At 41.8% G+C, this 15,459-nt stretch overlaps 1 protein-coding gene across 1 annotated transcript in view; it reads left to right on the top strand.

Annotated features, from left to right (window-relative positions):
* The window catches only part of PLXNB2 (plexin B2), a 111,098-nt gene that overhangs the window by 34,957 nt on the left and 60,682 nt on the right, over positions 1-15,459 (top strand). Inside the window, exons 3-10 of the mRNA XM_010227980.2 lie at positions 1,577-1,759; positions 2,624-2,746; positions 6,487-6,587; positions 8,720-8,846; positions 10,592-10,742; positions 12,967-13,081; positions 13,798-13,900; positions 14,367-14,468. Of these exons, the coding sequence (XP_010226282.2) occupies positions 1,577-1,759; positions 2,624-2,746; positions 6,487-6,587; positions 8,720-8,846; positions 10,592-10,742; positions 12,967-13,081; positions 13,798-13,900; positions 14,367-14,468 (1,005 nt within the window). The remainder of the gene's footprint in view (positions 1-1,576; positions 1,760-2,623; positions 2,747-6,486; positions 6,588-8,719; positions 8,847-10,591; positions 10,743-12,966; positions 13,082-13,797; positions 13,901-14,366; positions 14,469-15,459) is intronic.

Here is a 15,459-nt window from a genome sequence, read left to right as displayed (position 1 = left end):
CTGTGTTAAAATTAGTGTAAGATATACTGTGCTTTATCTTCAATGACTTTGAGGCTTTGGGATAAAGTATTGTGAGATGACTACTGCAAACTGCTCTGGAAATGGAGTGTGATTGGGAGTTGCAGAGTAGGTCAAGCAAGGGGTAGCAAGATTTGAATAAGAATGGTTGTGTTCCAAAAGATAGATCTTATTTGGTGTTGTAAGTGTGCTACATAAGTGTACACATAAGTGTAAGGTTCCTTCTGGTATGGAAATTACCAAGCCAAATGCAGGGATTCCTCATGCCCATGATCAGCCTCCAGACAATCACTATGTATATATAATACTGGTCTCCACCACTCCATTTTTGATGGTTTTGGCAGTATTAAGAATCACTTAGTTAATATCTGGAGTTCAATGCTGTTTCTCACTTGGATTTGAATTCTCAGAGAGCTGGCAGTATGCCTGTATCTTACATCCAGGTGGGGTTCATGTACTGTTCTGGCCCAAAACATGTCCACAAACTAATGGCCATCGGTCTTTTCTTTTTGTGGCTTGTGATTTCCTTGGCAGCAGAGTTCTTGGAGGTCACTGCTTCATGTTTTAAGACACTCACCACTGGCTTTAAGAGCCCGTCTTCAGCCTCCCTATTTTTCCCTCCACCACGCAGTCCATTCCCAAACTCCACGTGTGCTCGCCAGTCCTGCACAAGGCTGAGGATTCGAGCCAGCTTAAAAATAACTCAGACAGCTTTTAAAAACAGGAGTTGATTTGCCAGCCCACCCAAGCTGCATGCGTGCATAAGCAGATGCTGCAGCACAGCTGGAGAAGGTGGTGGGCTGCAGCCCAGGGGCAGGATGAGCAGCAGAAGACAGGGGACATGGGGATACTTTCTGGTGGCTTTGGCCCCAAATCCTCATCTCGTGAAACCACAATTCTCCACACATTAGGTGTCTAGCACAGGAAAGAAGCATTTTTGGCTTCCAGACACTGCTGTGCTTCTCACTGCCATACGTGGGTATCTGAGACGAGAATCCAAAATACAGATTGTGAATGTGGCAAGTGGAGAGGCCCTGGTGTCTGCAAAGAGGAGGCGAGGGCGTCAGGTCGGAAAGCAGCCTCATTACCAGTAATTCCAGCAGGAGAGCCAACCCGGGACTGAGCTTCCCCCTGGTGCAACTCCCTGCAGTTTAGGACTGAAGCCTATCAAGGACAGAAGGCATTGAAGTCCACACACAGTTGCCAGGGCATTGCTTTTCTATGAATAGAAACCAATTAAGAAAGAAAACCAAGTAAGAAACATCTTTCAGTGGTTACTTAGTAAGCTGTGCTTCTGTACTGAAACAGAAGCAGCCCATTTTGTCCCTCCATCCCTCCTGGAAGGTGGAGGTGCTGGAGCAGTGTGCAGGCTGCTGCAGTTTGCAGACTGCTTTCTCATTGCTGCCTCTTGGCTTGGGGAAAATAGCCAGACAGTCCATCTCTCTCTGCGTGTGTCTGAGGGATATTATAATTGTGGTGGTATGGTTGCACTGCAGTCTTAGCCGGGAATTAGTGATCTGAATGTTTAACATCATTCTGTATTACTATTCCTTATTAGAATGCAAGCAAAAATTTCCCCTGTGGCTCTGAACACTTACCATACCTTTTGGGAAGTAAAAATGGTGTTGTAGAGAAGCCGGTGTTACAAAAAGAAGGGATGAATCTCACGGCTGTCACTGTCGCTGTGGAAAACGGGCATACAGTGGCATTTCTGGGAACTTCGGATGGTAAAATTCTTAAGGTAATGTTTCTGACTTAAAAAAAACAGAACGTGTTCAAAATGTTACAATTTATAGTAATAATATGCTTCTCCTCTAAAAGTATATGGGATGTGTAATATCACATCTCAGGAATAGATTCTCTTTGTGTCTGGTATTTTTAATTTCAAAGGAAAAACAGCTAATCTCTGATGTACTTCAGTTTCTCTGATACACCGATTGAATTAGCATCTCCTGAATGACACTCTCCTCTAAGGTGTAGCTACCTACTGAGAGCCCTATATAAATAGCCTTTGGTGATATAACAGCTGCTTTCCTCTGAGCTCAATTCAAGCCCCCGTTAGTTTAAGAACTTTTTTTATTTTGTAATCAGTCTGTCTGTTCAATGAATATGGATAAGAATAGAAAGCTAAAGGTGGAGCTCTGGTAAGTTCTGGCTATTGGGTACGGGGCTTAAGTGTTCGTGTGTGGCTGCAGTGTTAAAGTGTCAAGACTGAAACACAACCTAGATTCTTTTGCTTGAAATCAAGTGATGACCTTGCATCTCTGTCTGGTTTGAGATTTGAAGCTGATGCTATTGGTTACCATAAAAGAGAACAAGTCTGAACAGCAGCAAGTGCAAAGGCTCAACATTGAGAATCTGAATTTTGCAGCATTAAAATAAATCGGTATTTTTAAAAAATCAGTGCAAGTCTGAACAGTTGCAAGCAGAGGGAGATTCTGTGACTTATATTCTGTGCTTGATGTTTTCTGTATCCAGTGCTTCAAACTGAAATGTTTTCTCCAGTATACATTTGGGAACTTGACTAAACTCAGAGTTTTCACTCATGATCTTTGAAAACAGTAAAATAGCAGCATTAACTACATCTCTTTCTTCCATGGAATAGGTGTTCCTGTCTTCCACTGCAACTGAATACACCTCTCTTACTATTGAACTAAACAAACCCATAAAAAAAGACCTGGTCCTTGACAGAACCCAAGAGAATCTGTACGTGATGACCACAGACAAGGTAGAGTATCCCCCTTCTGGCTAGGGGTCAGCTCAAGTTTAACTGTTTCTGCCGTTTCACCCAAGGTCTGTTCATCTCACAGTCTTTCTCAGAAGCTGTCCTGTTTGCTGTGGCTCCTCCTGGTTCATGTAGACACCTTTGCAATGGGGGGAACACAGTGCATTACAGGGAAAATGAAATTGGTAGTGGTAGGAGGTAGATGTAAAAAGGTGAAAGGTCCTCTTTCACCAACCTCTCTACTTTAGGCTCACTCCATCATGGATGAGCAATAGCAGTGTAGATGCCTCTAAAGATAAGCAAAAGGTTTACATGATCCTTTTAGGGTTGGCAGTTCTCCTGACTTCAAGGGAGGTCTCTCCAAAAAAGAAGACTTTTTTCCAGGCTGGTGGACTATCACTCAGGAAGAGGTTATGTCCCTAATGAATTTGATAATCGGAAGTGATTTCACCCCTAGGTTCTCAAAGAGAGTCCATGAGGAGGATCAGATAATGTTTGGCACCAGGACACAGCTCTGGTTCGGGCTGTGGCACATCACAGAACCCTGACCAGAACTCAGGTTTTGCCTACAGTGTTGTCAGGGGATGCTCTAGCTGGAAAGGAGCTCTGAAACACTTCAAGATTTCAGATATTGGTGGCTGGAGTAATAGCATTTACACACGTGTAAAACATCCCAGAGTCTTTGTGAGTCTTGCTGTCAAAAGCTAAGAAGAAACGGAAAGAACTGCAACTTCTGGAAATACCTTTGCATGAGTTATGAGTTTCTGCGTAGAGCTGAATCAGTGCGGAAGGAAAGATCAGACTCTGCAACAAGAGGAACAAACAGCCTTTCCTACATTTCCCTTCTCCGTGCTGGCAGATGAGGCAGAGTGGAGATTTGTGAAGAAAGGAGGGAAGAAACACAAAGCAGACAGGAAATGAGAGGGATGCTGTATTTCCACCTCACCTCTCTCTGTAACCTGCTGCTGGCACTTCCCGTTGTGGTCGCTGGAGCTACCAACGTCAAGTGGTTCACCAGCTGTCCCAGGCTGCTGCTGTCTGCCCCTCTTCACCACTGATGGTCGCACTGAAGGGGACATGGGAAGTGCTCCAGCAGCACTAGCTGAGGGAGAACGAAGGTGGCCGTGAAAGGAGACCGTATAGATGAACATGATGTGTCTTGTGTTTCTGTGTTATAAAGGGATCCATAGATTTCTGTGTCAGGGATTGTTATATTCTATCTGAGGGTTTTTAGTGTAGAAGCCACATTACTAACTGATAAAGTATTTAGTGATAATACGTCAGTGTATGAGATGGGTTATTTCATTCTGTGGAGCATCTGATACGTCTAATCTGCCTTCCATCAGATTTGGAGCAGGACTCCAAATCCCACAGAAGATGGGGCAGCCTGGCACCCCATCTGACAAATCAGCACACCGTTTGAAAGCCCCCAAGTGCCTTCCAGGCCATCCATCGAGCTGCTGAGCAGGAAGGATGGGAGCAACCCTGAAGGAAGACAGGGTTTTTGGTTAGAGTCTGCCTGAAAAGGTAGCATTTAGGCAGGCCATAACCTAATTTTTGAGGGAAAAATTGGAGGAATAATTTCACCTTTACAAAATGTTTAAATTTAGAGAGTGGCAATTTGCTACCAAAGAAAGTATTCAAAACTGCTTTCCCAAGTAACTCACCTAGCCACTGCAATTTCTGAATAATATGTATAATAACTTTCTTTTACAAAATCTGTTCAGGTTAAGTATGAATAAGTAAGCTGGGGAGCTCTGTAATGGCATTACATTACTGTCATCTTCAGGAGTTAATTACAGTGAATGGTCCCACCCACTTGTGGAAGGAGATAGATGGAAGGAGAATGAGAGCCTTAATCGCTGGAAGCAATAAAGTGGCATAAGAGGAGGGAGAAGGATAAATGCTGAAATGCGGGCTTCTGTTTTAAGAAGAGCTGCTGGGAGTTGCGAGAATGGAGATATCAGAAGTCAGCCCTAGGAGCTGAAGTGGTGTGGGTTTATTTGAGAAAGGCAAACGTAACGGGCGCGATGCGGCGCGTGCTGAACGCTGCGCTGCCACAGGCCGTGGTGAGGAGAGCCGAGGGCCGGCCTTGAGGTCCAGAGAAAACCAGGAGAAGAAGGCTGCAGTCAGAGAGAGAAAATAAGCTCCTGCTTGGCCATCTCACCTCTCCCCGTGTCTCCTGCTGCCTCCCTGTGCAGGGTTAGTCTGTGGGTGGCAGGGGGCAAAGTGTTCAGCAGGGCGGCCGCCTTCGCCATCCAGCTCCTGTGGAGATGAGGAGAAACCTCTTGTAGCTTCCAGGGAAGTTGGAAAAGGCTGCAGCACCCCTGCCCTGCTTATTCTGCTTCACTCTAGGTAAACAGCAAGAGTTGAATCCCAAATTCCTCGTGGAAGCCCTCAAATTGGGAATAAAACAGAAGCCTGGGGCAACGCTTAACATTGCTACTAGTTCCTTTGCTTGTTTTCCTTTTTACCAGGCTCTCTGATTAAGAATATCAATTAGGAAACCTCTGAAGCTAGATTGGTTGCCTTTTGAAGCTGACTGTAAACTGAGCCACTCTTTTTTAAAATCCATTAAGTTTACATAAAACTTGGAGAGACTCGAGGGCTTGTTTCTGCCTGCCAGAGTTATGAAACAAATACTTTGTCATAAAAAAGCCATTCACTGGTACTAAATTGCTCCCGAGAGGGGCACCAGTTAGTGAAACAGTGTTCCAGTAGCTCAGCTCTACTTAGGTAAGAATCTGTGGAAGGAAAAAGAAGTAGGAGAAGAGCGTTGAATAGCTACGTAATAATAAATACATGAAAACTATCAAATGTTAACTTTCCCTTAACTGAGTCAGGCTGAACTTTCCTAGTGTGGAATAAGGCCAAATTCAGAGTTTTGAAGGATCTTTGTAACTGCCAGTTGCTTTAAATGAGAGGAAAAGGTAAAAGAGTCTTGTGTCTTGTAGCTACTACTGCTAAGAGCTTAGCAGTCTCAGTCACTGGAACAGTGATGGCAGCACCAGGAGGAAGGGCTCCCGTTCCCTCTTGCACAGTTTCCCTGGCTTAATTAAGAGGGATGACTGTGTGCCCGCTCAGTCTTCTGAGCACCAAAGAGAAGCAAAATTGTTTATTCTCACCACCACAGGAGAACAAAAACAGAAGCTATATATTCACTGAGGGTATGAGAACAGATAACACTCTCTTCCCTGCTGCTTCCAGTCACAATTATTTCCAGTTTCCTTTCTTTTCCCTTTTAACTGTAGGGAGGAAAGGATGGACTGGTTAAGAAATGATCTAGCTGCGTAGCCATGTGAAAGCAGGCATGGTGCAGTAGCTGTGTCTTGAGTTTGAAGGGCTGTTTGTACCGTCTCTGCTCTGCAGATTGCTAGACATAACATAGTCCGGAGGAACTGAAACGCTTTTTTAAGACTTCACAATCCTGGATAGAAAAATATCCTGTTTTACTTTGGAGAGAGATTAAAGAATACTTGCAGTGAAAAGGAGCAGGAAATGTTTAAACTTGGACTTTGTTAAGTCGAGGTAGCGGGGGACAGACTTTGTTCATATGGATTTTGTTAAAATCAGACCGAGCGATAAAATCAGACTGAGCAATTGTTAAAATCTGGCTGTAGCGATACGGGCACAAGCCTCCTGCTGCCGCAGGCAACAGTGTTGTACAGTCCCACTCATTTAATCTGAGCCTCTTTGCACCTTCCTCAGACACGTGACAACTTTTGGTACTTTTGGGTCCCTAGGTCTATCGACTGCCCGTACAGGATTGCCAGAAATACCCAGACTGTGAAAAGTGTGCTCAAGCCCAGGACCCTTACTGTGGCTGGTGTGTGAGAGAGGACAGGTGAGTTGTGCGGGGGGTTTTGCCTGTAGGTGATGGCATTGTTCAAAATGTGGTGTTAACTTTGGTGTTGATTTGATGTTAAGGAGTAACACTGAGTCACTGCTTGATGTAATAAATCCAGCATTTTGTGCTCTGCCTTGCACTCCTGTCAGAGATTACATTTTAGCAAACAGACATTTGCTGTCAGGCTCCTACACACGCAAATAAGTCCCCGTTTCCTTCTGCAGATTTGGTTAGTTTGTGAAAATATATATATTCCTGTGAGTACTGAAAACGAGTATGCATCTCATGCATGTTTTATGAAAATGTGTACATCTCATGCAAACTGCATGTTTTATGATTCTCTGTACCCTAGCCAAATATTCGCCCAGAAATTAAAATAGTACTCCCTATAAAAAAATCCAGAAAATATAGCATACATTTTACCCAGAAGTGAATAGAAAAGAAAGGGCAGCTAATATCTGAAATGCAGCATGTAGATCAAATACCAGTTTTATACAAATGTGATCTATCGAGAAGTGTAGCTACACCACACTCTCACCTAATTGTGGGAGAACAGAAACTGGCACTTGGCTGACTTCCCTGTGGAGGTTAAACGAATTAATATTCAAACATATGTAAACTAGGACAGCGCTGAACAGCTCGGGAATGTCACTGCTTTACACTGGGCACCGGCGGCTGTGGAGAGCGGGAAAGGCAGCCTCACAGCTCCCTTTTTCACTACTAAGTAAGTTAATTAACCCCTTGGCATGAGCACTTGGGAATTCATGATCGACGGACTTGCCGTTGGAACAAAGGGGCTATTTGGTTATGGTGAGCAGATGAATTTCAGGCTTCCAGCTTCCTGTCTTAAAATGTGAACAGTCCCGTTAAGCTGCCGAACAGCTCAACGCAGAGCCCAGTGTTGAGCACCGCAGATTAAGCTCTGCATTGCCTATAGACTTATGTGATAGACTGTAACTCTTAAGGCTGGGCTGGCTTCAGTTAGCGTGTGTATGAGACTGGGGAGTTGGAATATACGACCTGAGTCCTCCTGGGCTACGGGGAGTTGAAGGCTGTGTCATATATCATGCAAAGGCAATTTTCTCTAGTTTTCCCTTCAGGTTTCAGATATGACCACTGACCTCAATATCTTAAAGTATTAATGGTCTCTGAGCACAGGCAAACATGAATTTTTGCATTTTCTAGTATTTTTTTTCAAAGGAAAAAAAAAGAAATCTCCTTCCTTTCTCATGTTTTTCCTCAGTCACACCAAACTCTGCCTTGTGATCTATGCAGTACTTTTTTATTGTGGATTTAGGGATTTGTTACATGCATGCGGACTCTGCACATAAATAATATCCTTGAGGGCCAGATTGACAGAACTGTGAGGCCATTGTGCCACTTTAAAGCCCCTGGCTTGTTAATAGCCTTTTGTAGGGGCAGCCGGCAGCGCTGGCGGGCTCGCGGCGACGCCGCTCTCCCCGTGTGGTGCGGAGGCCGCACGGCTGCTGCCGCCTTCCTGGGGCGGTCAAGGAAGCCCGAAGGTGCCCTGGCAGGGAGAGGTTTTTAGCAGCAGCCGCGGTTAATGAGACCTTTCACTACTACCACGCAGTTTCCCTCATGCTGTGGTTTCACGGGAGCTGTCGGCAGGCCTGTGTGCCTGGCAGCACAACTCTGTTGCTTTTTCCTCTCATGGGTTGGGTGTTTATTACTGCCAGCACCCAGGTGTTGTCCACATGACCTGCAGAAACAACAGGCAGTGCCCGCTCTTTGAGGGGTTTGTTATATACTCCTAATTAATCAGCCTAAATTCAGATGATCTGGCAAAGGCTCTGTCCTTGTGCTGATGCTGTGGTAAGTATTGCTGCTCATGCTATTGGTTTGTGTTGTCTAATTCCAGGTATGAGTTGTCTAATATTAGGTGTAAAGTGCCACATGTTTCCTCATTTACTTTTTGATAATTTCAAAGACACATTAGTACTTTTTCTATCGGTATTAAAAGCTCTCCAAGAGCAACAGAAATGGTCAATATTGAAGGAAATTCCCTCTGATCTGATCTTATGATTCCAGTTTCTAGAAGTGAAAATGTTGTATAGAGCAGAGAAAGCAGAGTCACACTTTAATGTTGCTTTTTGTTTGCATTTTATCAGGTGCACAAAGCGGGCAGACTGTGAGACAGCTGATAAGGAGAACCACTGGCTGTGGAGTCCAAGCGGCACGTGCATGACTATCATTAGTGCTGAGCCTCAGAACATGAGTCGCAGATCCCCTGCTAAGGTATGGCAAGATGCTTGCCCTATATGTTCTTATATACTGATATGACTACTAGGAAAGTGGGTATCTGCGCTTCTTTATGTTCAGTGGTGACTGGAAATAAATTTTTGTGTTTTGGGGACCTCAGTCCTTGATGTTTCTCACAGTGCTGTTTTTGCAGGTTGCAGTTCGTGTTTTCTTCTAAGAAACAGTCCTTTTGACCTTCTCTATAAACCTGAGTGATGTTAGTATGGATGACAAACTGCTTACATATATCTGAATATTGTGAAAGTGTTATACAATATTATATTACTCATAAAAGGTAACTGATAGGGGAGAATTCATCATGCCCTTACATTCTCGCTCACCTCACTTGAGCATAAATTGAAGTAAGCAGCAAAGCTGTAAGCAATGCCTTTAAAAGGAACAGTGGATTTCCCTACACAGGCCAGTGAGCGGGTGCCTCCAAAACTACTCTGTGGCAACAGGGCTAAGCATTTCCACTGTAATCAGGGTGTCATTTGTTGTGCTGATTCCAAATGGAGCATGCCAGTGCAGACTAAAGAGTTCTTGGGGATGTAAAATCTGATTAATTTTGAGTAAAGTTATTAAATACATTTTAATCCCTCTTAATCAGAAACAAAGAGACTTTAATTCATATTAGTTTAATTCCATTGCTAAGTGATCTAAACAGCATTCTGGTAAGACCATTTCTATGTTGAGTTAAAGCATGAGTGGAATGTAATGGGTCCATCTCAGATCCACACCTTTTCTTATTTCTGCTCAGCTTTCTTGAGCATCTCTGTGTAGACAAGTCCCTGGTGTCTCACATCAGGATCTCAGGCCAAAGCATAAAAAAAAAGGAACCCTGAAGCATAACTCAGCTTCAAAGGAGCATTTACATGATACCTATAATATCTGTAATGTCACTTCTCGTGATTCCTATATTCACTGAAAATTTTGCAGTTTACGAGATTATGCATCAGTTTCCTTGAGAAAGGAGATTGTAATTTCCACTGTTAACAGCAAACCGTGGATGGTAAAATAATACAATGCAAAATGAAAAATTTCAACTGTATAATTAACATGCCTGAAAAATTAAATCAAGAACAACATCCAAGATTTCTTTTTTTCCCCATTTCCTTTCCAATTTTTGCCTTGATAATTCACTTTTAGTTTCTCACATGCACAATGAACCTCCTCAAGAAACATCTCAGTAAAGTTCACCATGACTTTTTCAGGTTTTTTTTTCTGTGTCACTTCAGTAGTAAAGGTAGATCCCAGTTTGTTTCTGTATGTGTGTGCAGCCTTGACAAAGCCATTTTTCTCTCTAACCCTTTCAAACATCGGTATTTCCAGCCTATCCTGCCTTGTTTTCATTATCCAGTAACGTTAATGTAAATCTACTTAAGGCCATCCAGATTTAAGTGCTAAGCACTCTGCTTACTGTTGCTGAGGGCAAGAACAAAATGCAAGAGACTGAGGAGGTGTTTGTAAAGACCCTTTAAGATCTCATGGTATGCATTGGAAGGACAGGAGGATTGCTTACCAGTCCAATTCAACACACACCCAGCCTGCAAAAAATTAATAAAATGGTAGCAAGGAAAGATTAAGAAATACAAACTGAGAAGGAAAACCACTTTCTGTGGCACTAGCCAAAATATCAGCTTTGGCAAGAAAAAAGAGCAGCTGAAACATCTCTGGCCATAATTTTTTTGGGGCTCCAGTTAGTTTCTTTGATACTTTATCATTTTAACATTTGTTTCCAGGTGGAACTGACTGTAAGTCCATTGCCAACGTTAACCGACAGTGACGAGCTTGTTTGTACGTTTGGTGAAACTACCCGTTCTGCTCAGTTAAAAGAAGGAGTTATTATCTGTGAGCCCCCTGATTGGATTCCTCCAACACCCAAAGGTCAAGGTAAGGAAATATTGCTATCTTTTCTATATTGAAAATGGAGATAACACAGCCTGCTGCTTCCATTACACCTTTTTATACATGAGCTGCCTACAAGTTTTTTCCTCTTCCAGTTCTTTTCCCCCAAATAGTCTGTTGTTGTTGTTTGCTTTTGCCCAGTCAAACTTTAGTGTTTTAAATAAAAGGGTTTACTCAAGCTCCAAATTTGAAAATTTCTTTATTTGCAAGTTTTATCATTTCCGGTGTTTCTAGCAGAAATCTGAACTCAAAGAGGAATTTGGCATGGACATGGGGACAGAAAGGTGCTATTCCCTGTCCCAAACAAACAAACAAGCAAAAAAGCATTTCTGAGGTCTGGCTGTGAGGCATATGCACTTTAGCACTAAAGCTTTTTTATCACTGCTGTTTAATTTTTGCTCTGCTCAGCCATAGTTCAGTGTCTTGGTTTCCATGATATGTCACAAGGCTCTTTTTCCCCATGGTGTTTCTCCTAACACCTTTACTTCTTTTACTGTGCTCCTTCTGGCTTCTGCAATAGTAAGTCACTGGAAAATAGGTGATCATATAATTAAAGACTGCCTCATGGTTCTGAACCACTGATTATGTGCTTTGGGGTTTGTTGCCAACCATAATTCTTGTGCTATTTCCTAGCTAGTGCTTGATTCACGCTTCAGGTTCATAGATTTTGATACATAGGCACGTGCAATAAAACCAGTAACACAACACTGACTATTATGTATCGAGTTAGAAAAGTAAGCTCTTTTTGAACTGTCAGAACAGTACTTCAAAGCACTTTAAGATAAATTTCAGTTCTCTTGAGGACGAAACAGGACAAAATCCAGTTTTATTTGCCCAGAGAACAACAAAGTTAAAATCTCACTCTTAAGTTTTGAACCAGGGAGTATGAAGGTATCAGATTATGGTAAGTTTTGAAACAGTGTTCCCTTATGGAGGGCCAATTCGTGCTACCCAAATATTTTATGAGGCAAGCCATAGGAACACCAGGTTGATGAGCATGACAGCATGCCCTCTTTCAGCATGCCAGGTGAGACTGGAAGCCTGACTAGAAGGGCTGGCACTGGAGTAACCCAGTCATCTCCGAATAATACATCCCTCCGAGCCTGGCACAGAGGGATCCACTGAAAGGATGTTCAAAACTAACTAACTAAATTAGAAAGGTGCTCAGAAGTTTGGCAGACTCTTCAGTGGAAGCCAGTCAGTCATTAAGGCAGGCCATGCTTCCTGAGAGCCTGTGACCACAAATCCAGACATGCACTTGCTGTCATAAACCCTGTGGAGGCTGGATGGAGCCAACTGCAGCTGTAGTCTTTTCCAAAGGGAATGAGGCATTTCCTGGAAGAAAGGGTATTTTCTTGCAGTACCATTTGTAGGAAATCCCCTGGCATGTCTACCAGTCTGAAATCTTCAATGGGGCCCAGCTTCCAGGCAAGCTGCTCACTCTCTTTCAAGAACCTGTTCAAGGAAAGCAGAGTTTGAAGTTGCCCAATAGCTTGTGAAATAGCTTGTCACAAGGGCTTAATGATTTCTGCAAAAGGTATTTCAGACAGCTTTGTTGGGAAAAACACCAGTTCCTAAAGATAAATTTTCCACTCTTAGCCCAGCAGTAATCCAGGTGAGAAGTACGTTTGTGGAGAAATCATGTACAGCAAAGTGAAGCTTGCAAGTGTTTGTGGTAACTCCACATTGCAGGCATTGCTAAGCAGTAACCACAGAGAGCACTTGCTTTAATCCACATGACGATGACAATTCTAATCCACAAATGAAACACGTAATTTTACGTGAAGGCATATTCATATTTGAGAAATATTTTATTTTAAAATGACTGTTCTCATGCCAGTTTTCATATGTATTCAATTATCTCCTTGCTCAGTTTTGTTTACTCTTTTAGACTCTCCCATGATGTTAGTACCATGAAGAAACACTTCCATAAACCAAAGCTACTCTGTGATTTTGTTTCTTTCATTGGTTGCATCTATGATTTTCTTCCAAATGCCATATACTGACAAAATTGTAAAGGTCAAAAAGACAAATACAGAGCTCACAGATCTGAAATATAACACGTCGTGAGATCCGAAGTGTCAGTTGTATAGTTAAATATTTACGTATGTCCTGTACAAATAAGGAAATCGTTATCATGAAATCTTTCTACTCAAAAGCTAAAGAATTCAACAACCACTTAGATGACTTTTCTTTTCTTTTGTGATAGATCATGTTTCAGTTCCATTAAAGTTAACCTTTGGACAGAAAAATATATTTTTTGCATCACATACTTATCCTTTTTATGACTGTGAAGAAGCAATGAATCTTCTTGAAAATCAGCCGTAAGTATTTCAGCTTACTAAGTGTTTAGATACTGTAACTGTGTTTCAGGTAGTTTGCAGCTGAGCTGGTGAAGGGTTTGGTCATTAAACCTTTGCTACTCCCAGATTTTTTCTGGTGTCCAAATTCCTTTCTTTGTGTTTTAACGGAGTTAGAAAGGGTTGATGAGCACAGTGAGCTGGCAATATAAAATACTAGGAATGTGAATATTCATGGCACATATAATCAAGGTTAATTCACTGGGATCCCATTTTTGTGGCTGCTAATACATCTGAAGATGAGCTCGATAGACATCCATGTTCCTAGCCATAAATACCAGGTATGGAGTTTGGGTGGATTCGATAGGATGGTCAAAGTTGGCTCTGTCACTGTTATCCTCTGTGCTCCTTCAGGAGATCCTGCTGCCCCAAGGCAGCACGGTCAGCTCAAACAACACATTTTCCAGCCTGGCACGTACAGGTTGATCAACACCATTCCCAAATGTTGGGAGATGCAGTTGTCTTCTGAGCCTTGCTTATGTGAAGGGGGGAAAAAATCTTTCTGAGGTTCTTGAACTGTTCTCACTGTAAAGTTTTCAGCTTAATATAGTAAGGATACTGTAACAGATTGAGCCACTCTCCATGAATAAAGATATATATTTTTTTGGTTTTGGGTTTTTTTTTTGTCAATGGGGGAGAAAGCCTGACAGTTTGTCATGCCTATTGTGTTACGTTTGTAGATGCTATTCCTGTGCGAGCAATAGATGGAATTGCCAGTGGGACTGGAAGAGACATATATGTGAGGAGTCCTCTTCAAAACAGGATGTGATTAAACAAAATATGGTAATGTTTTTAAAAAAATAGGTTTTTATTAGAACACTTCAGTATTTTCTTTGCTTTTTCTCACAGATTAGTTGGTTGAATTACCGATTAAAAAATGATCCTAAATTTAATTCCAGAAGTGTAAGATTTTTTTTTAGTGACAGTGCGGAGGTGGGAATTTAAGGGTGTGATTGAGGAGGAGTAGTGAGACTGAAGAGCTCCTGAAAGGATATTTTTGTTCACTTTACTATTTTGCTTCAATGGGAGGAACAAGATTTCTAGGCTGGGAAAGATAATCACCCACAGCTTTGACATATGTTGTAGTCATTTTTAGCATGTCTAATTTGAAAGGGTGTAATCAAATCTGTCACTGTATTTTAAGCATGAAGTTCTTTAGAACAATAATTTCATTGTCCAAAGGCCAATGAAGCTTGTTGTGGTAAGACTTCTTTATTTTAAATAATGTATAAAATGTTAATCTCCCCAGGAAGAAGAATGCCCCCAGTTTCTAAATCCCAGTCCTTCAATAATACCTATGGAGTACGGAACAACAGTGACTTTTGAGGGAAGACATCTAGCTTATTATCAGGTAAACAGATTAATTTGAAGCTGCCGTTTGAATTCCTCCTGAACTCCAGCCTCACCCATCCTTTAAGCTTTAGGATCTGTCTTCCTTGGTGATCTCACCCTTAGTTTTAAGGAAGGAAAAGAGCTGCACATTTAAACGCGATAAAACACTGGTTACTGTAGTGTAGTCTCTAAATGAGAAGCCATCGCAAGGACAGAATTAGAGCAGGACAGAATATTGTAGCTATTAGCTGGTTCTCTAAAGAATGTCATTTGCACCCACTGAAATACCTTGGCAATTATTTTTTTTTTCAGCTAATGAAAAGAGAGGAAATTTAGGATGTCTGAATGTTTCATATCTTTTTCTGATTAAATGCCTGCTTTTTTTTTCTTTTTTTTTGGTTCTAAACACCATTCAATGTGCTTACTTCAATTTGCACTTTTCAGATGAAAAATATGTACTTAGAAATTAAATGCCTTTGGTTTGGGTAAAAGGACTTTTTATATTCAGCCTTTTTTTTTCTTTGACCATCAAACCAGAAGATCTGGTATTTGCTGAGCTGTAGCAAAGGTTTCTTTAGTTCAGTACTTGCTTCTAGAAAGTCAATTACAAAGCTTTTGGGAAGCCCGAATTTAACTGCAAGCTTCTAATTGTTATTTAATAATGTACTTGAGGCATAAATGTTATTGTTAGCTTCGCAAGTGAGGCTTGAAAATCACTTTTTTTTATCTAGATGATGGTTCAGATAGTGTTAGTTTTGGCTGTTTGATTCTGCGATGTCTTTGTATAAATATGAATTGATGGTGGATACACTGGAGAATTCATTGATTGCTTAAACTACGCACCATTTATCAAGGGAAAGAAGGCACTTGTTTTTTGAAGGTTTTTTTTGCCTTTTGCCAAATTGAAGTGCTGTTCTGCCTGCAAAGGGTGGAAAAGGCTAAGCAGGTCTGCAGTCTAAAGACAACATAAGAAGAAAAGTGTTCAGGGAAAGGTCAACTCGTAAACGCTG

The sequence above is a fragment of the Tinamus guttatus genome, unplaced genomic scaffold (genome assembly GCF_059628265.1).
Source record: "Tinamus guttatus ecotype Peru unplaced genomic scaffold, ASM5962826v1 Tinamus_guttatus_pri_ptg000138l, whole genome shotgun sequence".
Taxonomy (NCBI): Eukaryota; Metazoa; Chordata; class Aves; order Tinamiformes; family Tinamidae; genus Tinamus; species Tinamus guttatus.
Note: the sequence above shows the minus strand (reverse complement) of the source record. Positions and strands in the feature narration are given on the sequence as shown.